The sequence below is a fragment of the Crocodylus siamensis genome, chromosome 7, assembly GCF_052110815.1.
Source record: "Crocodylus siamensis isolate JL-2025a chromosome 7, ASM5211081v1, whole genome shotgun sequence".
Lineage (NCBI taxonomy): Eukaryota > Metazoa > Chordata > Crocodylia > Crocodylidae > Crocodylus > Crocodylus siamensis.
In genome coordinates this window covers 68,450,134-68,476,372 of record NC_143401.1, presented here as the reverse complement: position 1 = coordinate 68,476,372, position 26,239 = coordinate 68,450,134, and the positions used below count along the sequence as shown (strand labels likewise).

Below are 26,239 nucleotides of genomic sequence, written 5' to 3'. Positions count from 1 at the left end.
GACTGCTGAGGTGCTCCAGCTGTTTTCTGCACTTTTATTTCAAAGGGTGCCATCTCCACTCAGCCAGAGCTCTTCAGCAGTCCAGTGCAGCTGATCGAAGAGGTAACCTCCTCAATAAAAGCTACACCAATCAGCTGAGCTGCTGTCCCTTAATGTAACCAACTGCAAATTACAAACCATCATGATTCAGTAATACTAAAGTTTTTTTTGTATTGCAGGTGAGGATAGATCCCAAAACACCAGGGTCCCCACATTATATCAGATATAAACCTAGTGGATGTCATTTTGCAAAAAATGCAGACAACTGAATGGATCATCTGAAGTACCTGCAGTTATAATCCAGAGGAATTATGAGACTGCTTCAGCAATAAAAGATTACTGTTACTTATTTTGTCTTTAATTAATTATTAAAAAGACATTTATTGAAATGTATTTTCTTGGAAAAGAAGCGCATCTGTGCCAGGTTACCTGCTACCTTTACAGGACTTCCTACAGACAAAAGCTGTACTGTTTCAGCTGTATCAGTCTATTCATATTAGTCAAATCACTCCAGTGGGGACAAAATTATACCCATATATTAGAAAAAAGTGCTTATCCAGTTATAACTGATTCCCCCAGAGAACAAAGAATAGATTAGAAAGGGTCCTTTTCTATTAATACCTGTACTTGCAGAAGAAATTAGACAGATTTATCTGCTTTGCTATTAAAAAAAAACAACAACAAAAAAACACCCCTAACTGAAAGCTAGGGAAGTACAAAACCTGTAACTAGAACACAGATATAAACACAACGAAGCACAAGCAGAACTTTAAAGGTGGATCTTTGGAGAGCACTTTCACAGTTTAATACAATAAGTCGTCCTGCATATCATATGATCAAATGAAACTATCATAGTACATAGGCAGAAGGCGGTATAATTAGTTTGTGGGGAATGCTGAATATCCCTTTTTGTATGTTAAAGAAAATAAAATGTCTTCAACTTTTGTAACATAGTTTAAACATTATCTGTTTTTAGAAGCACATATTTTTTAAGGACTAACAGAATCATTTCATTAATGACAAATCATAACACGGCAGAACTGGAGCACCAAAAGTAACCACAAAAAGATACATGAAGATTGAGGTAGGAGAAACACACCGGTTTTGTATTATAACTATACTAATTAGAAGAGTGACTTTTAAAATAAACACAGGTATATAGCTACAAGACTACCTTTAAGTATATGTGTAGTTACATTGGCATAATGATTTTATACCCATATGGCCAGTTCTTCCATATCAGCGATTCTCAACTGAGGTGCCACGGTACCCCAGGGTGCACAACTCCTGTGTGCAAAGAGGTAAGCACACTGCTCACTCCTCTCCACACCCATCCCAGAATACTGGGCACCCCTTCACCCTCCAGCAGCCCCTGCACCAGCCATCGAGAGCAGTGTGCTCCACTGCAGGCAGGCAGGTGAGTGGACACAAAGGCTTTTTTCAGCCCAGCATGTCCCTCCGCTCTTCAGATGCTCCCAATGGGAAGGGCCACTGGTCAAGCTTGCCAGTCCCTGGAGGAGCAGCTACTGGAGTAATGGGGACTGCACTTGCTCCCTTAAGTACTGATTGGGTCCCACCCCTCAGTTCCCCTATGTATCTGGTATACAGCCCAGCACCTCATCCCTGCCAGCAGGTTGTCCTCAAGCTTTGTTTTAGACGGAGGGCTGGAGTTCAGGGTGATTTGGCACAGGGCTCAGAAACTGGCCTGCAGTTCCAAGTCCTCAGCAGTGACTTGGACCTATGTATATAAGTCCAGTAAACATGCAAGAGGTCAAGCAGAGCCAGGGGAACAGCCTGAAAGTGGAGGGGTAGGGAGAGGTAAGTAAACTGTTTTACTTGTATTACACTTTATATTCTGTTATAATATAGTAATATCATTATTTAAATGTGTGTATTATAATATTCATTTTTTTAAAATAGGGTACCACTTGATTATGACGTCTTGCAAAGGGGTGCCTCAAGTCTAAAGCGATTGAGAACCATTGTTCTATACGTGTGAGCTGGACAGAATCCTTGATTCTCAGGCAGGTATTTTAAGCTAGAGTGCCTTCTTCCCTCCTCTTTTAAGCATATGATACAGCTTAACAAGGGCCAGTTTTGCCACTTACAGAGTAGCACTACTTGTTTTACTAGTAATTGAACACTGGGGTTACTCAGTCTCCATTTTTATTTCAGGACATTTCTAATTGAACGAGAAAATGAATAGCTCCTACAAATTAGCACACAAAGCTTTCAGGAATATGCTTTAAAGAAATTCAGTGTTTTGCACTAATATTTCATATTATAGAACTACAACAGTGGCATCATCATAAAATAACAGTTTTTATTACTATTTTATGAGCCCAATTTGATTTCCACTAACTTTATCTAGCAAATTAATTTCACAGTAATTACTTTCTAAACTTTTAGATTGAGGGATAACCACTTTCTGGTACACAAGTCTGCATTTGTTAGAAACTCGCAGGACTTAAAATATTAAGCCACTGACCCTGCAGAAGGAGTTCTGCAGTATTCAAGATGAAGTATTTGGGCTCAGAGTTCCAAAGGTCAGTTCTTTCAAATAGGAAGCAAAAATATTTCTAGAATAATAGTCTATTGAAAATAGTACCTAGAAAATATAAAATTACAAAACCCTCATAGGTAGGTGGGGGGGAAGGAGAGGACACAAGTAAAAAAATTCAGATTCATGGATTGTGAGGCTGGAAGGGACCTCAAGAGATCATCAGGTGCAGAGAGGCTGGACCAGGGAAGAAAGACAACAGGGAGTCAGGTGACCCCAGTGAGGTGACGGTCTAGTCTCCTCTTAAAGATTTCCAGGGTAGGTGACTGCACCATCTCTGGAGGGAGCTTATTCCACAGTCTGGACACCCTGACTGTGAAAAGGTTTTTCCTAATGTTGAGCCTGAAACAGTTTTCCAGGAGTTTGTGACCACTACTCCTGGTTTTCCCCGAGGGCACCCTAGTGAACAATTGTTCACCAAGCCCTGGATGTACACCCCAATGTAGCAGTAAGTCACTATCAAGTCCCCTCTCAACCTTCTCTTTTTCATGCTTCAGTGTCCCAGGTCCCTCAGCCCTTCCTCGTATGGCTGTCATGATGTACCTCTTCAAAAAACACAATAAAATATTGAAAAACTCCATATAAAATTACCTTACTCTCAGGTACCCACCCCTCTTGATGGACTCCCATTCAGAGACAATACAGCAGGAATCTTGTAAAGAGATTTAAGAAGAACAAAATAATTTTTTTTAATTGTTATATAATCCAGGCACAAAAATTGCTATATAATTCAGGCAAATAAAACCTGTAAGAGTACTTCCCAAAAGATGACAATTTTAGATGAAAGAGAAAGACCTCCCCGGGTGCCCCATCTCACCCCCCATACATTAAGTCTACCAAGATATAAAATCTTGGTAGCTGATAACTGGAAAACTATTGGTGGAGAAAGGCTGGCATTCATTAAGATGGAGGTCAGCAACTCTTTAGGAATGAGGGGCTGAAATAAGGCAGCTCAAACCTCAGCAAGCCACCATGTGTAACCCAACTGTTGCCACTGCTTACCCTGCCACCAAATTGCCACCAATGCCCCACCTCCATAGGTTGTATGAAATCCCTTGGTGAGCTGGGTCTGCCAAATGCAGTTCTCTTTGAAAAGTGTATAAAGCAATTGTCATTACTTATGCTGAAAAATATGTTTACTTCACAAGTCTCCTAAATGGTTAGAGAAAAGGCCTCAGGAACGACCCTCATTAAGTCACACTTTCCAGTGTAATGACAATGTTGCAAATTAAAGTCTTCTAGCTAGACATGGCTGTCTTGGAGACAGCTGAACTTAGTCACTTAGCACCAACCGAGACGCGTCTGAGTACCCACAGTGAGTTCACCAGCTCCAGTTAAAACTTAACTTTTTTGGTTCATAGTACGAGTGAAAGACTTCCCTTCAATAGGCATCCAAGTGAAAGAAAGCTTGTAGAAAAAAAAACAGTACAGAAAAATCCCTGTTATCTAGCCTGAGTGCGGAATGGGGGTGCCGGTAATCTAAAAATGCCAGTTCTCAGGCACAGGGGTTTCTGTCCAGACGCAGAGCAGGGGAAGGCAGCAGCCACACGTGGAGCAAGGAGCAGGTGGGGATGGCAGTGGCTGCAAGTGGAGCAGCACCAGCCCAGAATGGTGTGTGGCAGCCGTGTGTGAGCTTCCCCCACCCACCCTGTGTCGGGCCAGCCAGCCAGAAATCCTGGTTAATAGAAATGCCAGATAACAGGGCTTTTACTGTAATTAGTTACAGTAAAGTTCCATCTTTAGAAGCAAGTCAGGATTCATCTGTTACAAATTCTGACAAATTTATTCTGAAGTTGGAAGAGCCTAATTTATTGTACAAACTGAAGACACTGTCACCAAGAAAGTAATCTTTTATGCAAGAAGCTTGAGCAAACACACACACATTTTGTATGTATGTATGTATGTATGTATGTATGTATGTATGTATGTATGAATGAATGAATGAAGTAGTTAAAAAAAGTTTTCAGTGACTAAATTATGGTTAGATTAATAGTTTGTGACATGAAAACCCCTCCAAAAATTTCCCCAAGTGCATCAAACCATGTTATAAACTTAATGATCTGGGTCTACAGGGAAGCTGTGCCATTTGTAAGTGTCCTTACCTTTACTTATTTTTATTCAGTACAACTCTGCTGTTAAAAACAGTTCTGGTGTATATTTTAATGTTATAACAATATACCAGGAATTAGGACAGCTGTTTAGAAAACTTACAGTAGCAATTCTAATCCTACTGTTGCAGCATGAAAATGTTTCTCTCGAACTGCATAAAAAAGCCAAAAACAAATAACCCTGACAAGCAAATAAAACAAAAGCAGAAGAGATATTACTCAGATTTCAACAAAGTTTAATTAATCTCTGAATAAAAGTTAGATACCAGAAGTTTCTGAAAATGTGGTGCGTTTAAATAAAGGTGAAAAATACCATTCAGAGAGTAAAGTTGAGATGGTTCAGATATTCTGAATTGTAGTGATAACTGTAACAACTATATTCAAATAAATACAGATTCAGACCAAATCCTTTATTTCTGGTAAACCCAAACTGCCATTTTAGTCAACAAGAGCTTGTGTGCAAGAAATCCAGCATTATTCAGGCATGAACCTATGGCATAAAATTCTATAACTGATACACTTGTTTTTTGTTTTGCATTTTATTATGTTGGCAGTTGTAAATTAAATTAGAAGTTTTTAATACCCAATATATGTTTTAAGTATCTAACAACTAATTTATAGATACTGTTAAAAATATTCTGGTCTTTTTCCACTAAATTGATAGATGTTTCGATGATACAGATCTGAGTGAAAGGGAGTTCCTTAACCAATTAAAATTGCATCAAATAGAATCTCTGCTTTATTCCTTCCCACACCTCCCATCCTTCACTAGAATGAAATCTGAGTATTTTATTAAGCAATCCACCTGAGTAATACCATTGTAAATGAGTGTGCTCATTAGACATTATAAATATGCTCCAAATAGCTCGGTGTCTGTATATGCCATCTGTTTTCTGGGGGTTTTTTCCAGTGAACAAAGAGGAAAAGTTTTTTAATTATAAGATAATAAATTCTGTTCCTTAGGAAATGATTTTCTAATTCTGCTTGGGAGAAGGCAAGGGGGAGAATTGATAGATGTGTAGGAAAGGACTGAAACAAGCAGAGATGAGCATATGAGAATTCCAGTGTTGCATATGATGCATACCATGGTTGGAAGATTAGAAGGACATGTAGTGTTCAGTCAGTTAACTTTCCATACTTTGATGCAGGTGTGTTCTGTACATTACTTTATTAAGTGAACTTTGGGAGGGGCGTTACATACATCAATTTTCCTTTAATATGCTACAGTTTTTCAATTTTCATGTAGTTATTTAATGACGGCAATCCAAAAGTGGCTTGTTTAAAGTAATTGTTGCCATTTCCTTCTCTTTTCATGATCTGTATTTTAAAAGAACAAAGCATCAGGGAATGAAATGGTAAGTAGCTAATTCCTGTCTTCTAATTGTTTTCTAAAGGGAGTTTTGAGAACAAAATGTTAGCATTTTGGAGAGAAGGGAAGGGATTACAAGTGTTTCACCTAGATTTCCCCCCCCCCTTTCACCATACTGCCAATTCTCTCTCATTCTGCAAGTGAGATTGGGAAAATGTGCATGTGTGGAAGGCACAAAGCATTTTAAAGTTTTTAGTGGAAAAAAAGAACAGCTCAGTGGTCAGATAGGCATCTCACATCAGAGAAAGAGTTGATCAGTTCACTGGCATCACCCCAGGTGCTCTGTTTTGGTCCCCCTCCTCAGCCATGAAATGGCTCCTCTTTGACCTTTAGCCATTTCTTCTGCCTCAAGGTCACAGGCCCTGCCACACATGATCTTATACGTAAGTATAGTAAGCAATGCACTATTTCAGGATCTCTCTTAGGTTTTTCTAGGTCTAGAGCAACAATCATTCTAAAAATTTTGATTAAATGTATGTAGTCACACGAAAATTTCAATTTTGACAAACTGGCATTCTTCATATAGTCACAAGACTGGCAAATAGCTCTAAAGAAATATTTATTTCACCAAGTGAAAAATATTGGTTTTCCCTAGCACTTTCTCCTGTCCAAGAAAGAAACTTTTCCTCAGAACAATTCTTAGTATTTCAGAAGTTTCTAAGGATTATTTTCCCAAATAGTGGTAGGCCCGTGGTTTCACAGTTAGTTCCCTGGAGTGAGACTTAGGATACCCAGATTCTATTCAAATTCCTCGAAAAAATGTTTTACATTTTTTTTTAAGCTGGTTACCTGAGTGTTTTACATGCAACATACAATTTTCAATTTGACATTATCTTTTTAAGTTGAATATATCATACTTACTCAAACCTGGGGGTTACAGTGGACAATAAAGCTGAATAGGAACCAACAGTGTGCCCGTGTTGCCAAGAAGGCCAACAGCATACTGGGCTGTATTAGTAGGAACATCACCAGCAAATCAAGGGAAGTGATTATCCCCTCTATTCAGCATTGGTGAGGCCACATCTGGAGTACTGTATCCAGTTTTGGGCCCCCCAATACAGAAAGGATGTGAACAAATTGGAGAGAGAGTCCAACAAAAGGCAACAAAAATGGTTAGGGGGCTGCGGCACATGACTTGTGAGAAGCTGAAGAAACTGGGCTTATTTAGTTTGAAGAGATGACTGAGAGGGGATTTAATAGCAGCCTTCAAGTACCTGAAGGGTGATTCCAAAGAAGATGGAGCTAGACTGTTCTCAGTGATGGTTGATGATAGAACCAGGATCAATGGTCTCAAGTTGCAGCAAGGAAAGTTTAGGTTGGATATTAGGAAAAACTCTCACTAACAGGGTAGTAAAGCACTAAAACAGGTTACCCAGAGAAGTGATAGAAAACTCCACCCTTGGAGGTTTTTAAGATCCGGTGAAACAAAACCTTGGCTGGGATGATCTAGCTGGGGATGGTCCTGCTTTGAGCAAGAGGTTGGGCTAGACCTCCTGAGGTCCATTCCAACCTTTTCTATGATATGATGAGGTCCCCATCCTCCTGCCTCTAACTTTATATTTACGTAAGTGGAGGGAGGAACAGGGACCTGCTATAGCTCTCACTCTAGCCATGAACCTGGGTTGGGGCCAGACTCAGATCCACAGAAGCCCCCTCATCCTGTCCTCTGTGTAAGGCACAGTGTAGTTCTGGCTCTGGCTGGGGTCTTTCCTGGGCATGGAGCACATGAAAGTTCCTTCCCCTGCCCCACCAGTCAGCAGTGCTGACACTGCTGATTGGCCAGGTTATTCTCTGGCCAATCTGAGTTTATGCTGTCCCCAAAATGAGCAATGCATAGTAGTTTCATAGAAACTGTCACAGAAAAGCTAAAAGTTTTGGCAATTCTTTTAGGCTAGGGACAGATATTCACAAAGCCTGAACCTGAATTGATTCAATCTTTGCAGGTTAGCCTAACCTGGCTAGGTTAAACCAGTTTGTAACTGCACATACATCCCAGACATGCAGGCAACACACCTGCAGTGGCTCAAGCTAGAGGCCGGGGGGGGGGGGGGGGCGCTAGAGCAACCCTCCCTTCCATCCCACAGTGCTGAGCTTAAGGGGGTTGTGGCCAAGTCCTGGCAGAATGCTCTGATTAGGAAGGGTTCCCCCCACAACCAGCTCATCAGGGAATTGATAACACAGTGTTTATCACCCCTAACTCAGTGTTTATCACCCCACTAAGAAAACAGAGGGACAGGTCACTTTTGACCTGGAGGCATGTGGGCAGTGGAGTCCCCCAGGGCTCAGTCCTGGGACCTGTACTGTTCAACATCTTTATCAGCCATCTGGATGTGAGTGTGGACTGCACACTGTCCAAATTTGCTGATGACACAGTTGTGGGGCATGGTGGGCACACTGGAGGGGAGAGACAGAATCCAGCTAGATCTAGACAAGTTACAGAGGTGAGCTACAGAGGCGGGCAGATGAGAACAGGATGGAATTCAATGCAGACAAGTGCAAGGTACTGCATCTAGGGAGAAGGAATAAGCAACACACCTATAGTCTGGGGAACACCCTTCTTGTCAACACACTGGCAGAAAGGGATCTTGGAGTCATTGCTGACTCTACAATGAACATCAGCTGCCAATGCAAGGAAGTGGTCAGTAAAGCTAACCGCACCTTGTTGTGCATCTACAGATGCATCACAAGCAGGTCCAGGGAGGTGATCCTTCCCCTCTATGCAGCATTGGTCAGGCCACAGTTGGAGTACTGAGTCCAGGTCTGGGCGCCACACTTCAAAAGGGATGTGGCTAGCACTGAGAAGGTCTAGAGGAGGGTCACTTGCATGGTCAAGGGGCAGCAGGGCTGGTCCTACAAACAGAGGGTAAAGGGCCTGAACCTATTCAGCCTCCACAACAGAAGGCTGAGGGGAATCTGGTGGCTGTTTACAAATACCCCAGGGGGTAACTGGGGGAGGCTCTGTTCCCCCGGACACCACCTGGGGTTACTAGGAATAACAGCCACAAATCGTTAGAGAGAAGGCTGAAGCTGGACATCAGGAGACATTACTTTACAGTTAGGACTGCCAAGCTCTGGAATGGGCTCCCAAGTGAGGTGGTACTCTCTTCTACCTTGGGGACCTTGAAGAGGAGGCTGGACAGATATTTGGCTGGGATGATACGATCCTGGTACCCATTCCTGCCGGGGGAAGGGGGTCAGACCTGATGATCTGTTTAGATCCCTTCCAACCCTAAGCACTATGATATTATGATAGATTATCAGCTACCAGCTTATTCTGCCTTTGTCCTGACTATAGTCAGCATGTGGTCTGCTAGCTAATGCTAAGAGGTGTCTGTGTAAGGCAGAGGGGAGGGGGCAATTCCTGCTTAGCAGGAAAGGGGTAAGTGGAGCAGGTAGATGCCTGCAGTCTCTGCCTGAGCTACAGCCAGGGAAGAGAGGGGAGGGGCCAGCCTTGCTGTGGAGAAGAGCCCTGCCCAGCCCAGAAAGCGTGCCAGGATACTGGGAGAAAATGAGTCACACCTCAGTCCTGTGTGGAGGCCAAAACCAGAGCCCTCTGGGAATGCCAGTGGACTGACCAGTTCCCTATTATGATCTGCTGCAGGGTACCATGAAGCACTGCAGAGTGTTCCCCTTCAGTGTTTCAAAGTCTTTCCCAAACCTAATATTCAAAACAGGATTTTTTTTTAAAAAACTAATGAACTGTACAGTGCCAAATAGATAGCCACAGGCATGTTACATGGGTCAAATCCATTTACCAAAACCCCTCAAAGCCTTCATACTTCCCCACCATTTTTTTAAAGTTAGATCAATATTTTAATTCTCTACCTACCTCCAACCAGGAACTCTACCCACTATTCTTTCATCATCACCACACATCATGTAAAACAAAGTTTGTGGAGCAGCTATAAGAGCTATAGAAGCAGATGGTACTCCTACACTTTATACAGGATTGAAAGGCTGAGGAGAATGCAAATGGCTGGGTGGATGTGAGGCAGGAAGAGGACAATTGGGGAAAATGGGAAGATGACAAACAGCTATGAGGTTAGGTAAAAAAGAAAGAAAGATTAAGAAAGCCTACACTGCTAGAAAGATGGCTTTGACAGTCAGAGAGAATACATGACAGAAAATAAAAAAGGTTAAGTAATATAGGACATTTAGCAGGAAAAACAGAGTGAAAGGCATCTTATGATTTTTATATTAAATGTCTCCAAATCATCCATCTGTCCTGATAAAGAAGTTGATCAATGAAGTTCAACAAAACTGCTCTCCCACCATTAGATCTAGGTTGAAAAAATCTTGTGAAATTCTTTTCTTCATGCCTTTTCCCTCTTTTTTTGGCTTCCCCTACCCATTTCAGGGTAAACCAGAAAAATAATTGACCTTTTTAGGGCCTAAACAGGGGCTGGGATGGCATAGGTGCTCAAGTGCACAGTTGATGGCTCAGAGGTTGCAAATTCAAGGCCATAGCAGAAGCACTTGTTGCACAGTACTGTCATATTCCAAAGAATCTCCAAATTCTGCTAAATACCTCGTCACAAGGATACAAGGAAGGGCTGCAGTAGTTGCCAACACACAGGCGCCCATCCCGTCTGGGAGCATGGAAGGCCACAGTTCTGACATGCACACAATATTTCAGCAGGATTAGACTTGTTAGAAGTTATTCACTTGCATAAAAATATTTTATTTCCATCCCGTTCTTTTGAAGAAGCTATATTGTATTGAGTACATTATTGACTTTAACCAGAATCAGCCCATCCTATATTGTGAAAGCTGTGGCCGCAGGGGGTCCCCTGCAGCTAAGAGGCCCCCCTGCATCCAGCTGGTTGCCCCCCCCCCACTCACTGCCGCTACCAGCTTCACGTCCAGCCACTTGCCACACCCCCCTCTCCTGCCACCATCACTAGCTTCTTTGGGGTAGGAGGCCCCAAGACTTCTTCTTGCAGGAGGCCCCAAAACACTGTGGGCCAGCCCTGGCTTTAATTATACTTGTAAGTTTCATTAGCCTAAACCAATGATCAAGTACATTCAGTAGTTTTATAAAGTCAAAGGACTAAACTCATCTCTTACTTCAATGCAAGTTGTACCAATTTAAAACCAGGGCTAAATTTCTCCAGAATACTTGGCTTACAGATCACCATAACACAGAAAAATGCTAAGTATTAAATATTGACATCTACCTGGAAAAACAGGTTAGGATTTAAAGACACACATGTGTCCCAACTAAGGGGAGGAGGTTGGCAGGGAGGGGGGGAGGGTAGCGCATGCTATCTATAGGCCTTTGACAGTTGCTGCTTTTTACCAGCTGCCATGGACAGACTCTCACTCCATAGGAGTGACAAAAATGAGAAGAACTACACTCCTCGACCTTACCACTACCTGCACTATACCAAGGCATCAGGGATGAGTGGAGCCACACTGCCTCTGCTGTGTCCCCTGCAAAGACTAGGGTCACCCTGGTCACTGTGAGGGAATACTGGCACAGGCTGTGGTCACCCTACCTCTACCTGACAGGAGGCAGAGGCAATGTAACTGGATCCATCCTCGTCCTGGGGCTAACTAAATACACCCCCCCCCCCACTAAAGAGCAGGAATGGCATTCATAACTTCAGCTCATGTAACCATTGTTTAAAAATTCTCTCCCTTTCTGTCCCATTAATGTATTATTAGTATTTCATACACCAAGAGCTTCAAGATAGAGATTGCTGACTCCACCCAGTGATGCCAATCTTGCATTAGGATATTAGTGATATTTGAATCTCTATTTAAACCAAGTATGCAGCTGGCCATTTTCAGCTGTTTAAACTAGGGAAGTTTATATCTCTTCTCTATCCCACAGAGGAATCAAATTACAGGAATAGATTTTCATAGACATTTGGGCTGGAAGGGACCTTGGCAGATAGAGTCCAGCCCCCTGCCTGAGGGGCAGGAAGTCAGCTGGGGTCATAGAATCCCAGCAAGATAAGCATCCAATTTACTCTTGAAGGTGTTCAATGTAGGTGCTTGAACCACCTCCAATGGCGGGCTATTCCAGACCTTGGGGGCTCGGACAGTAAAGAAATTCTTCCTTATGTCCAGCCTGAAATGGTCTTACAGTAGTTTATAAACGTTTGACCTCATCATCCCTTGGGGTGCTTTGGTGAACAAATGTTCCCCCAGATCCTGGTGGTCAGCCCTGATAAACTTATCCATCAGATCACCGCTGAGCTTGCGCTTTTCCAGGCTAAAGAGCCCCATAGTTCTCAGCCTGCTATCATAAGGTCCATTTTCCTGATCTCTGATCATGTGTGTGGCTCTTCTTTGGACTCTCTCAAGCTTCTCCACAGCCTTTTTCAATTGTGGGGCCCAAAACTGGATGCAGTACTCCAGCTGCGGCCTCACCAAGGCCGAGTCCAAGGGGAGAATGATGTCCTGGGATTTGCTTGAGAAGCATCTATGGATGCAAGCCAGTGTTTTGCTCGCTTTACTAGCCACAGCATCACATTGAAGGCTAATGTTCATCTTGTGATCAATGATAACCCCCAAGTCCCTTTCTTCCGTAGTGCTAACCAGTGTAGCACTGCCGAGCCTCTAAGGATGCTGCAGGTTTTTCCTCCCAAGGTGGAGAACCTTGCACTTTTCGGTGTTAAGCACCATCAGGTTCTCATCTGCCCATTTGCTGAGCCTGTCCAGGTCAGCCTGGATCTCCCTCCTGTCTTTAGGTGTGGATGCTTCGCCCCAGAGTTTGGGGTCATCAGCGAACTTGGCCAGCCCGCTTCCGACTCCAATGTCCACATCATTAGTGAAGATGTTGAACAATATGGGTCCAAGGACAGAGCCTTGGGGGACCCCACTGGTTCTTTCAAATTCATCTGTGAGCCCATTTACATTTGACTAGCTACCTAAACCATGCAAATAGGAAATTAGGGACATCATTTCATTGACTCAGAATAAAGTAACCAGTTGCACTGAAATTAGAATTTTAGCATCATCATTACCTAAAAGCAAAATCAAGCAAGTTCTCTAGTTCCTCCTAGAGACAGCCAAACTAAACTCCTTATTTGGATCACAGAAAGGTTCCCAAAAGTAGCCATTGGTGACAAAGGTCGTTTCTTTATGCATCAACTTATTCTTGGTACATCTCATGGCATCAGGCATATGGCATTATACTAGCTGATGGCGTTATATAGTTACAAATGTGTCAGAAATGCTTAGATCACTGGGTTTAGATGCACAATTAACAGTATTCAAAAGCAGATTTCACAGCCATGAGGTATGTCTAAAATTTAAGCAAGAGAAGAAAATCTTTTGCTGAAAGTGTTTCCTGGTTTTGCAACAGGTCCATACAATCACTGAAGTTTCAATTTAGCCCTTTAGAATCATAGAACCAGAAGGAACCTGCAAGATAATCAATTCTGGTCCCCTGCCATAGGCAGGAAGTTATTGGGCTCAGACAAGATCAACAAGGTGCCTGTCCAGCCTCCTCTTATATACCTCCAAGGACAGTGACTGTACCACCTTAGCTGGGACTGTTCCAGATTCTGGCAACCATTACAGAGAAGAAGTTCTTCCTTATATCTAGCCTGAATTTACCCTCTATAAGCTTATGTCCATTGGTCCTCATCCTCTCTTGAGGTGCCTTCCTGAAGAGTTGCTTACCTAGATCTTGGTGGTCACCCTGATGTACTTGTAAGTGGCTATCAAGTCACCTCTCAGCCTTCTCTTACTCAGACTGAATAGGCCCAGTTCCCAAAGTCTCTCCTCCCAAGGCCTATTCTCCATGCCCTTGACCATGCAGGTGGCACTTTTGTATCCTCTCAAGCTTATCCATGTCCTTCTTGAAGTGCGGTGCTCAGAACTGGACACAGTACTCCATTTGAGGCCTCACCAGTGCCAAATAGAGAGGGAGGAGCACTTCCCTGGATTTACTGGACACACAATGGCTGATATCCACCAGAGTTCTATTTGCTTTCCTGGCGACCTCATCGCACTGCTGGCTCATATTAATCTTCCAGTCTATCATAACCCCCACGTCTCGTTCAGATGCTGTGCCAACCAGTGGACTACAACCCATCATGTAGTTGTAGTGAGGGTTCTTCCTACCCAGATATAGGACTTTGCATTTATCCCTGTTAAACCTCACCTGATTCCGTTTTGCCCATGAGTAGTCTGTCAAGGTCATCCTGGATCCTGACCCTATCCTCCAGTGTGTCCGCATTTCCCCACAGTTTGGCATCATCCACAAACTTAATAATTGAGCTTTCTACCCCCCTCATCCAAGTCGTTAATGAATATATTAAAGAGCACGGGTCCAAGCACCAACCTCTGGGGGACATCACTAGAGATGGCCCTCCAGAATTAGGCCATCCCATGAATTACCACACTTGGGGAGCAGCCCCTAAGCCAACTGTTCACTCATCTCACTGTAGACTGGTTAAGTGCAGTGCCCTCAAGTTTGAGAAATCCTGTGGAAAACAGAATCAAAGGCTTTACTGAAGTCTAAGTAAATCACATGTCCAGTTACCTGGTCATAGAAGGACAAGTTTTGTCAGGCATGATCTACCCTTAACAAAGCCGTGCTGATTGCTTCTTAACACTCCATCCATTTCCAGCTTGCAAATAATGGCCTCCTTAATACATTTTTCAAATATTTTACCCAGAACTGAGGTTAGACTGACCGGTCTGTAGTTTGCAAGGTCATCCCTCTTCCCTTTCTTGAAGTTGGGCACCACATTGGCCCTCTTCCAGTCACCTGGGACCACTCTTGAGTTCCATGACTCTTCAAACAGCTTGGCCAGTGGTGCTGCTATTAGCTCAGCCAGTTATTTTAGGACTCCTGGGTGCAGGTTAAAAATCGGGCCCAGTAGATTTGAAGATACCCAAGTGCTGCAGGAAATCCCTCACCTGTTCAGCACTGACTTCGTGTAGTTTGTCATCTTTCCCATATTCTCTGGGCCTCTGGTCAGGTGAACAGCCCCCATTTGATTTCAGGAATACCAACATGAAATATACATTTAGGAGTTTGGTTTTTTTGCAGATACTGACTGTGGGCTGCCCCTGAGCATTCAGTAGGGTTCCCACAGTGGAGCCTGACCTTTTCTTGGTCCCTATACATCTGTAGAAGGACTTTTTGTTGTTTTTCATTCTGGTTGCCAGTTTGATCTCCATACCTGCCTTGGCTTTCCTTGTCTCGTGTCTGCAGGCCCTGGTGACACAGGTGTACTCCCCTTTCTGGTTGCGGAGTCATTCTTCCATTCTTTATATGCTTTTTTGCTTTTTTCTCAAAAGCTCTCTAATATTCCTGTTGAGACAAGAGGGTCTACTGGCTCCTTTCCCTTTTTTTGCCCACATGGGGATGGCCTGTTTTTGGGCTGTGAGAACTGCCTCCTTAAGGAAGCTCCACCACTCCTGAACACCCCAAGTTGTCTGGTTGCTGGTGCAGAAGGACTCTCCAACTAGCCTCTTGAGTTTGCCAAAATCTGCCTTCTTGAAATCCAGGACTTCAGTTCTGATGTCTGATTTCCTGGTCTTACAGTGGATGTTGAGCCTAGCCAGGTCATGATCACCATCTCCCAGAGTACCACCAATCTTTAGGGCACTTATGATGTCATCACCTTCGGCCAGCACTAGATCCAGGGTGGCCTTACCCCTGGTAACAGGTTGTCTACTGTTGCCAAGAAGTTGGCAAACCTGCCAGAGGTGGCCAAGTGATCCTCCCAACAGATGTCAGGGTAGTTAAAGTCACCCATGACAATCATGTCTCTAGTGCTAGCTGCCTCAGTCAGTTCTCTGGAGAATGCCTGATCACTCTCCTCTTTTTGTGAGGGAGGCCTGCAGTAGACTCCCACCATGAGGTCTCCCTCTCCTGATCCTCCTTGTATCCTGACTCAGTCTCAAGGGACCCTTGTTCTCTGCTGTCAGATGTGACCTGCAGGGAGGGGTACTATTCTTTCACATAGAGGGCCACACTAAGAGGGCTTCCCTTATCTCCAACCTGATCCTTCCTGTAAAGTCTATAGCCCTTAATATTGACTGCCCAATCATGTGAGTCATCCCACCAGGTCTCCATTAACCCAGCCAGACTGAAATCCTCATCAACCAGGAAGAGTGCCAGTTTCTCCTGTTTGTTTCCCATTCTTCTGGCATTCCCATAAAAACACTTGAGTTCTCCTCTAGTTGCCTCAGGTTTTCTGACATGCTGCCTGTTTTGCAAGATGTCAGTACCAAGCTGGCTGTCCATTTCTTGAATGTCCTCCCATGTGTTGTTGTGGCTAGTGGCTTTGTGTACCACAGTGGAACCTTCTCCCTGGCCCTCAGATTTGCCTAGTTTACATGGGGCTTTAAAAATATATACATTACCCCTGCCACCCTCTTCCCCAGATCTGGGAACTTATCAAAATTTTTGGCTTCCAGGTGAATGGAATCTTAATAGGATTCAGGAAAAATAGTGTATCTGTATTATTCTGCCAAAAAAAATATATATATATATACCATTTAATATGCATTTGCAATTCCTTACAAAAAACTGTGTGCAGAACTAAGTTATATAAAATACGGAATTATTTAAAATGGAAGCTGTAGGTATAATACCTCTCAAACAATATTGTATTATACCTACAGCTTCCTTTTTTAAAAAAAAGAAAGGAAGGAGACTACATTTTTCTTTAAGTAAGATAACTTTCCAGTGAAATAGAATATAGTCATCTATGGGGAAATAAATAATTTGCATTAAGAGCTCAAGTATGTGTTTGATGTTCCATTTGAGGACTACAATTGATCTGGAACAACCAGTTCAGCAATCCCTATTTTATGGAAAATACGTTATTAGAATCCATTATGTACTCAAAATTTTGGATTCTGTAAGAAAATTCAATACTAAATCAAAACACTTCCACAGTTATAATACTCAGGACCAGTAATCATGTCAAACAACAGCAAGGAGCAGGGTGAAAGGTGGTTTTTCCTTTCCTTCTATGCACTTGACCAGCACTCAATAACGGTTTTAACTATATTAAAATTTTCTCCTTAGTTAAAAGATTTAACTTCAAATCAATTCATCACATACTCATGCCAAAATATTTCAAGCAAGCTATCTGTAACATTACAAACTCTGAGGAAAAATCTCTCTTTAGTATTTTTCTTCTGTAGAACCAGCAAAGGAACACAGTTATCTGCTGGGCCTTACAAATATGATTTTAAAGGAAGCAGCTTGGTAATTTAACAAAAACCTCCTATATTGTTGTTTGCCAAGAAATGATTCAGTTCATTACAAAACTTTACTTCAAATTTATAGGACACAACAAAATGAGGTCTCGTGTAGCTCTTCAAAAGATGCAAACTTCAACAACATAGAGGATAGCCTGAGCAAGCATGGCAGGAATGAAAAGTGCAAAAATCTAATACTGCTCTCACCAACATGACATTTCAGCAAAAATTTCCATGAATACACAACTCACACAATGGCTTCATTTTACAGTGTAAGCAGCTCAGTAATATTTTTTACATATTTCTGTAGACAGCCTATTTTAAAGCAGAGCCCCATATTTTCCTTAGCACAGTATCCATGATGCTTTACCTCCTCAACAATAAAAAGCAACCTATTACTCTTGTATGCAAAATAAACAGGGCTCTTGCATAGCCTAGCTCTACAATATATTTTGGTGGGTCTTAACGCTATCAGTGACTTATGACAGAAGGTACTACACTGTCCTTAGAACCCAAGCAGCTTTCATATCAGATCTTATATAGTTTCTTTTAAAGCAGTGGTGCTCAACCTTACAGTTGCATGGGCCAGATGAGTGGAGCAAGTTCAGTTAGCAAGTGCAATCCACTGCACTTGATCCAGCCATAGAACAGCACTGCATTCCAGTGTGATTTGGCACAAGGGGACATGTCATTTAAACGTACTTATTCACACATGCTGTACAAGAATGACTGAAGCAATTTTATACAACCTCCTCCATCCCACCAAAAAGATCTTGAAGCAGAGACTAAGCATAGAACTCTTATGCCAGAGACTTGTACGCACAAACTACCTTCCCCCCCACCAACACCCACCTATTTGATTTATTCATTCAACTTATATGCCATCCTTCTCAAAGGCTCAGAGTACATTAAAAATACAGCAAACTTTATTGGCATCCAATTAAATGCACAGAGCAGGGCTTGGCAATGCCTGGCATACATGCCAGAGACTGGCGTGTGAAAGCATTTTGCTCAGCATGCATGCCTCAGGGTGGATGGCAAGAAAGAGGCTGGACCTGTACTGCCACAACAAGGATTGGGCCCCTTGCTGCTCCCCAACCTGGGGGCACTCAAGCACCCACCCCCAGCAATGAGCCAGGATAGGGCTCTGCAAACCCTGGTGTAGCTGCTTGAAGCCTTCCTGTCACCAGGCTCTGGGCAGATCCCTGCCACTCATCATAGAACCCAGGTTGCTCCCAGGAGGTAGTGGAGAGGCTTCAAGCAGCTGGCCTAGTTCATTGCTCTCAGAGCCCTGGCTCAGCCCATTGCTGACGTGGGTGTACAAGCACCTTGGGGCAGATGATGGACAAGGGGCTGAGGCTGGGCCTCTGCTTCCACAACAAGATTTGTGCCCCTTGCAGCTCCCCTGCCATCTACTCCTGGCATATCAGTATCTTACAAGTCAAGGTTGGGGTGTTTTTGGCATTCTGCCCAAAAATGTTGCTGACCCCTGGCATAGAGCTAATATTAAAATTCTTGATCATGCCATGATCATTAGTATTAACTGAGTTATGGTTTAATGTCATATCCACAAATTTAATTTTTTCTATAGATTCAGAAGTAGTGCAAATTTGTCTCTCTTCTCTATTTATTATATCACACACATACACCATAATGTAAATTAACTACTTACTGTTAAGAGCCATAATATTATCTGTTCCTGGATGATGGAAGTTTATTCCCATGCGCCCTACAAGACAAATAAAATTGTGTCATGTAAATAAAATTCTCCTATATATGCTACCATTGCAACAGGGAGTAAGAGATCATGTTATTTCTAAGTCCTAGTTGTATATACATGGATATATTTAATATATACAACATATAAAATGGAAGTATTAAATAAAATAATGAAACAAGCCAACAAACAAATTGTAAGCATATCTGTCATTCAATAAGGATTGGAGCATATTTCACTTATGCTTTTTGCAAAGGATGCAACTTAAAACTCTCAAGTTTATATTTATACTTTACTGAAATTTCACCCTTTGTGTGCGCCAAAGTAAGTAACATAGATGATTAGACAATTCAAAACAAACAGGATTGTAATGCAAACAACAATATGAAATTAGGTAAATGTTTTCCAGAATTATGATATTCAACATGTGGAAACAACTGGAATCCCCAGGAATCTTCCAAGCCATGTCATCTGGCCCCTGGGGTTCTTAAAAGGGCCAGGAATTTGAAGAAGAGAGGGAGTGGATGAAAGGGAGGCAAACAACAAAATCCATAGAAGAGCCCTGTTGGACACAAGTGTTGGCAGCAGGGGACAAACACGAGCCTAGATCAGTCCTGCAAGGAGCCCCATGGCCGGGATCCAGTGCAGGAAGTTGAGTGAGTTTAACATCCATGTTTTTAAAACTAATCATTAGAAGGAAATGAAAAGAATGATACTTAATCTCTAGAAAGATATGGCCCACGAAGTGTCTGACGGATTTCAAAGAACTTTAAAGTCAATTGCTTCTCTTAGAGGTAATTTAAGTTGTGCTAAAAAAGTAAAACATGCCCTTGCAAAACACCTTGAGAAAGTCCTATAAAAGTCTTCAACCAAAAATCATTAACTTGGCCCTTGTGTTTAAGATACGGGGGGAGGAGAGGAGGGAAAGAGTCCAGAAATTCTGAGCAATTAGAAGCCAGATTTCTTATAGATGATATTTTACTGGACCAATGGTATGGAATAACGATACAGTTAGTCCAATAAAAGAAATCATCCATGAGAAATCTTGCTTTTCATTGCCTTGGACCACCACGGCAACATCACCTTAGTGCAGATTAGACTCAATTAAAACAAATTTTACTGTAAAAACTTTGACTATTTAAAGCCACTGAAGTTAAATCCATATTCTGGCATTTTACTGAGAATAGTTTAAAACAAAAGACTAATATAGGAATAGTCAGCTAAACTAGCACTCAAGTGGACCAATACAAGTGGACCATGTTATAAAACAACTACAAAATTAGAAATCTGGTACAGAAGGCTTGGGTTTCCCCTTCTCTTTTCTTCAAAGCTGAAATTTGGCTGTTTAACCAGCTATAAAAATAGATTTAAGTATGTGACATCTGGTTATTTTTTCAGGCCGTCGCTGTGCCAGGTGGTGCTTACATGACATTGTCACCTGCCCTTGACCTACTATTTTTAAGTTGTACTTGTCAGCTATCCTCCAAGATAAGCAAAAAGTTGTAGAGTGGCACAAGCAGGGAAATCTATGTTTTTACTGAGCTAAAAGTGACCCTGTGAGGAAAATTCTCTGTATGCCTCCAAGAACCTTCAATCCAACCCTATAGCATACTGCCATAAAAACTAACACGAAATAATAGAACATGAACATTCACCCTATTTTGAAGAGATAGCACTCTGTTCTGTACCCCTTCAAAAAGACTTGAGGATAGAAAATGCTTTATTGTGATAACTGCAGAATTGAGTAGCATACATACTATATCACCAATTTCTTAACTGAGAGTAGAGTAAAACAGGATGCTAATAGGTCAAAACATTTCTACCAACACAAATGCATTTTAATATTAAACTTCCAAGGTCTGTAGCTGTATGCAAGTGCTCTATATAAAACTGCAAACTGAAATCATTAAAATGTTGGTATAATTAAGGTGGACAGCAAGTATGTTTCAGAAGAAGGACTGTGGAATGTCACAGGACTGGGCATCTGGAACAAGAAATGGCAAGCGGGGAAAAGGGAGGAGACAGACGTAATCCCCATGCGTGCAGCAGACGTACCGAGGGGGCCAAGTGGTCCAGAACCAGTGGGAGGGCTGGGGCTAGAGCGTGAGAACCTGAGGACCTAGTGTAGTGGTCCTCAGCCATAGAACCCAGCCAGATTAAAGAATGAGCTGAGGCTAGGAGGGCCATAGTTCCAACAAGTGCGTTTTGGGATTAGTCCATCTGCCTCCTGAGGGTGGCCTCCATACAAAACTATAACATCAAGTCTTGGCAGGTGAGATAAGCATTAGGGCTGGGCAAAATTTTGCCGGCAGTTTCATTTTGGCACTCTTTCAACCTGTTTTGAGGACTAAACAGCAAAATCAAAATGAAACAGAGCGCTTCAAAACAGCCTCAAAATGAAATGAGGCAAATCAAAACGTTTTGAAATTTTCGAAACGTTTAGCATTTCTAAGCTCAAGCTGGGCTTGCTCACAGGGGAAGAGAAACTAAAGTAAAGAAAGGGAGGGGGAAGGGGAAGGACTGTTCTCATCATTGACTGTGTAGCTGGTCAGTGACTGTCATCCTTTCCTGAGGTCTCTTCCAATCCTAGTGCTCTGGGGGAGGGATGGAAAAACTGCATAAAAGAGGCAGCATTATTTGAACTGCCCTGCTTTCTGCCTTGGTGTCAGTTGAGTGAGGGTGTAACTTCACACACACACACACACACGGCAAGTTTTGGCCGTCAGCAGCTAGGAGGTGCAGGGCCCCGGAACCCGGACTCCCCCTGAACCTATCTCCTTGAAAACTGGCAGGCTTCATGGCCTCAGTAGGGGCTAGCAGGACTGCAGCTTTCACCCTGCTGCACCTTAACACACACAGTGTAACCCACGTCATGAGTTCTGCTTGTCAGCAGCTTGAGGTACAGTTTCCCTGAAACCCCTGCACCCATCTCCTTGACAGCTGACAGGCTTCGTGGGCTCAGCATCAGCAAGCAAGCCTGCAGTTTTGACCCTGCTATGGCTTAACACATGCAGTGTCACCCATGTCACGAGTTTTGCTTGTCCACAGCTTTATGTACAGTTTCCCTTAAACCCCTGCACCTATCCTCCTTGAAACTTGACAGGCTTTGTACCCTCAGAAGGGCTTACCATTCCTGCACGTTTCATCCAAATCAGGCCAGAAATGACAAAGTTATAGGCTGTTTCAAGCTTCCCCATTATAGCCTATGGGCAAAACGTTGAAACAACAAAACTGTTTGGATGAAACTAAACAGAACAACAGTTTCAAATCGAAATTAAATTCGAAACAAAATGCTTTTCCGTCGAAATGGAATGGTGCCATTTCACACAGCCCTAATAACTATGGGTGTGGAAAGACCCAGAGAGTCCAGAAGCAAGGGTGAGGAGGTCTAAACACTGTACATACAGTCACAATGCATGATCTCTTTTGCTTTGACAGTTCCTGTGGGCAAGCTGGTCCCAAACATACTGGCACTTGCCTTTCCTTTGGATTAAAATGAGCAAGGCACAGAGGGACATTCATATGTGGCTAGTTCAGCATCTCTGCCCAGGTTTCTGTAGCCTGGAGAGGTCACTCCAGGTTCACTTTATCTTTCAAGTAAGGGTTATGTTTAGCAAGCTGAAATATCATTCAGCATAATTCTTGTTCTGCAAGACAGATGCCTACTACTACTAGTACATTACACATATCCCTAGAAAGCTTATATATGTACTGCATTTCCAATTACAGTGTTAAGGCCACTAAAGCTCTACCTAAAATATTTCATCTTAAATCAACTCGAAAGAACAATAAGCAAAAAATACATATGAAATGTTTAAACAAAGTGCTGGGAGTTTATGTGGACCTCAGCATACATATCATATAAATAGAAATCCTTCTGAAGAGAGACAAATTTCATCAAGTATTTGTACTGAAGACATCTGCCGTTTTCAGTGTGCTTCTCAGTTTCATACTTATCTACACCCTAAAGTTTCAACTAGGCACTTTCTTAACACACTGCAATTGACATGTTTAGACAGCAACATTTATTTCTGGTCTTCAAATATCAGTTTTGTGTGTCTCCATAATTCAAAATACTTATTAAATTTGAAAATCTAAACTAGCAATTCTCAACCTTTTTAGACACAAGACATTCCCCACCCCCAACCTCCCCAGAAAGTGCCAGCTCTTAGCTTTCACTCATTTCTTAACTCCTCTTCTACCAAAGCAAGGGGTATGGCAAGAATGTCTGCTTGTTCCACTACTATTTAATCTATTCCTGAATTATTCTAAAAGATGTGTTGCCAGCGAATCAATTCTATGCACCTACAATACTGAATAATTCTACTTGTCTTGTATTATGCAGCTGCTGCTCTACTAATGTCAATTCCAGGCCACCAAAGATCATCGTGTTTTTCAGCAGTATTGGAGTCTTAAACAACTTAGAAATCAACAATGCTAAATCCAAGATAATCACTTCTGGGAACGCGTATGGTTTTTACATAAAGAAGTAGTAGTGGTATCCTCATATAAATACCTTGGAATTTATTTTAATAAAAATTTGAGCTGGAACAACCAAATAAAAAAAGTTAAGCATTAAAAGCAAAACAAGCCTTGGGTAGAATATTTACAATACTGCAAGACAAAAGGGTGATACTGGCAGCATTTAAAGGCCTTCAGGTGTAATGTAGAGTCCATTTCCCTGTAGGGAGTAGAACAATGGTGTGCTGATCCCATGGCTCATTCAAAAAAGCAGAAAAAAAGTTCTAATTATTTTAAGGCAGCTTTTATCTCCAATAAATTCTATGACAAGGCCCCATGGGCTGAGGAGAGGAAACATTTATTCAATCTGGAACAGGGCTGTTTAATGAACAAAAAACCGACTTGCCTCCACAGATGCTTCTCTAACAAGTCTCAGGATGTCATCCTCCCATTGTACTAAGAACCATGGGACTTGTCAGCTTGGAGAAGCGAAGGCTTAGGGATGACTTGGTAGCTGCCTATAAGTACATAAGGGGTGTGCATCAGGATCTAGGGGAACCCCTGTTCACTAGAGTACCCCAAGGGATGACAAGGTCCAGTGGTCGCGAACTCCTCCAAGACCATTTTAGGATGGACATAAAGAAAAGCTTCTTTACTGTCTGAGCCCCCAGGGTCTGGAATAGGCTCCCCCCAGAGCTGGTGCAAGCACCTACTCTGGACTCTTAAGAAACATTTGGGTGCTTATCTTGCTGGGATCCTTTGACCCTAGCTGACTTCCTGCCCCTTGAGCAGGGGGCTGGACCTGATGATCTTGTGAGGTCCAGCCCTAATGTTTATGAAATCTATGAAATGTAAGCACTTTAGCTAAATTAAGAACTTTGAATTATTGGATGAAAATTAGGGCTTGTACCCATATCACATACCCCAACAAGTGAATTTTGTACACAAGTTTCTCTTCTTCCAAAGATACACTTATTTGGATGGTTAAACAACATTTATGTTTTCCTCCAGACAAATGGCCTGGGAGATATGCAGTCACTGTCCCAATATTTAAAACCAAACATAAATTTTAAAAAAAATCTGTATGCTGGCATCTTTCAAAGATGCAGACAGTGAGATTATCTCAAACTTTGAGATTATCACAGGGAGAACCCAAAGGGGGCACCCCAAAGTACTAGGGGGAAGCCTTCAGAGGGGCTGGAAAGAGAAAGAAAAGGTGAAAGGAGATACTTTGCAGCGTGACCAGCAGCAAAGCTGGAACCAAGGGAAGAACCTGTGCGGCTCATCAGCCATGCCTTTATAAAGTTGTGGCTGGCCGGTGAAAATAAAGTGAGCTGCCGGCAAGGAGGGCAGGAGGTGCCTTCCCAAAGCTCTTGTGGGAGCAACAGGAGCCAGGAGCCGTGTTCCCCAGCAGGGAGGAACACACTGGTACTCACTGTGAGCCCAAGGCTGCTGGCAGCGGCGAAATGAGCCAGGAACTGAAGGCGGCTCCTCAACATTGAGAGCCTGGACAAAAAGGCAGAGGGATGCAGGAAGACCCCGATGTCAGAGACCTCAGTGGAGAAGTGGAAGAGGCCAGCGCAGCTCCCAGTGCCAGACCATGTGGGACTGTTGGAGGGCACCAGGGAAGCTGAAGAGGTGTACCAGGTGGGAGACAAGGGGACAGGCATCCATCGGAGGACTACAGCGTGTTCGACAAAGGTGGGGCAACGAGAGTTTAGGAGCAGGGTGCAAGCCGCAGGATACCCCAGCCAGGTATAGGGGCAAACCTAGACCCTTAAGGTCGAGAGGAAGTTGTTAGCAACTCGGCTGAGGGGGTTGACAAAAGGGGACAGCTGGGTTTCCTAGAGGATATCAGCAGTTCCTTTTTGTTGTTGTCATTTGCGTTTCCCACTTTCAGAGGGGTTGAGGGTTAGAGCTTGGGGAGCCGGTTTGGCACACAGGCCACAGGGTGGTTGTTGCCCTTTAGGAAGAGGCAGCAGCCTCGTGGCCTGGGTAGGATACTGCTGACTGGTTCCATTTTGAGGCAGGGTGGCTCACCCCTCCCCGCGAGAGTAACATGGGAGCAGCAGTTGGGAGGCTGGCCAAGAGGACAACAGTGACATGCCAAGGCTGGGTGTAAGGGCAAGGTAGAGGGGAGGTGGAGTCTTGCAGAAGACCACCAGACAGATGTCCCACCATCGAGAGATCCCGAGTGGCTCGACCCTCCACTGAAGTAAGATTCAAAGGCGTGGCAGGTAGGACTGGGGAAGACGGAGGCAAACACCTACTCAGCGGACCACCAAGGATGGTAAAACAGACATCGTCGAACATCCGGAATAGAGCCACACATGACCAAATGTTCAAGGCCAGGCGAGCACAGAGATTAATAAAGCACTCTGGCCTGGAAGCACAAAACTGATATGAAGCACACAATTGTGAACAACAAAAGGACATTATTAGACTGGGATTCATTCTAATGAGATCTCTAGTGTCACGGGCAGGTCAGACCCCATATTCTGACGGAACACTATTTGCAGTCCTGCTCATTCTTCAAATAAAATCAGAGGAAAATGACTCTCTCCATTCATGGAAAGAAACTTTAAAGTACTGGGCTAACGAAATAAAAACAAATTGGTTCTTCTCTAACAACTTTCCTCTATTCCTTGGGTGTATTGTTATTCACATTACTTGCACAAGGGTCCAAATAAAACAGAAATCCCCGTGTTTAAAAATTCTTATTCTACTACTTTGTACATCATATCATTTAATCTATTTTATATCATTGTATGGTGTTTTTAAGAACTTTTAAACAGGTAAAATGT

At 42.9% G+C, this 26,239-nt stretch overlaps 1 protein-coding gene across 10 annotated transcripts in view; it reads right to left on the bottom strand.

Moving 5' to 3' along the window:
* The window catches only part of CPEB3 (cytoplasmic polyadenylation element binding protein 3), a 183,231-nt gene that overhangs the window by 73,657 nt on the left and 83,335 nt on the right, over positions 1-26,239 (bottom strand). For all 10 annotated transcript variants that reach the window (XM_090056512.1, XM_090056510.1, XM_090056511.1 and 7 more), the window contains exon 4: positions 18,930-18,986. In XM_090056512.1, the coding sequence (XP_089912638.1) occupies positions 18,930-18,986 (57 nt within the window). The remainder of the gene's footprint in view (positions 1-18,929; positions 18,987-26,239) is intronic.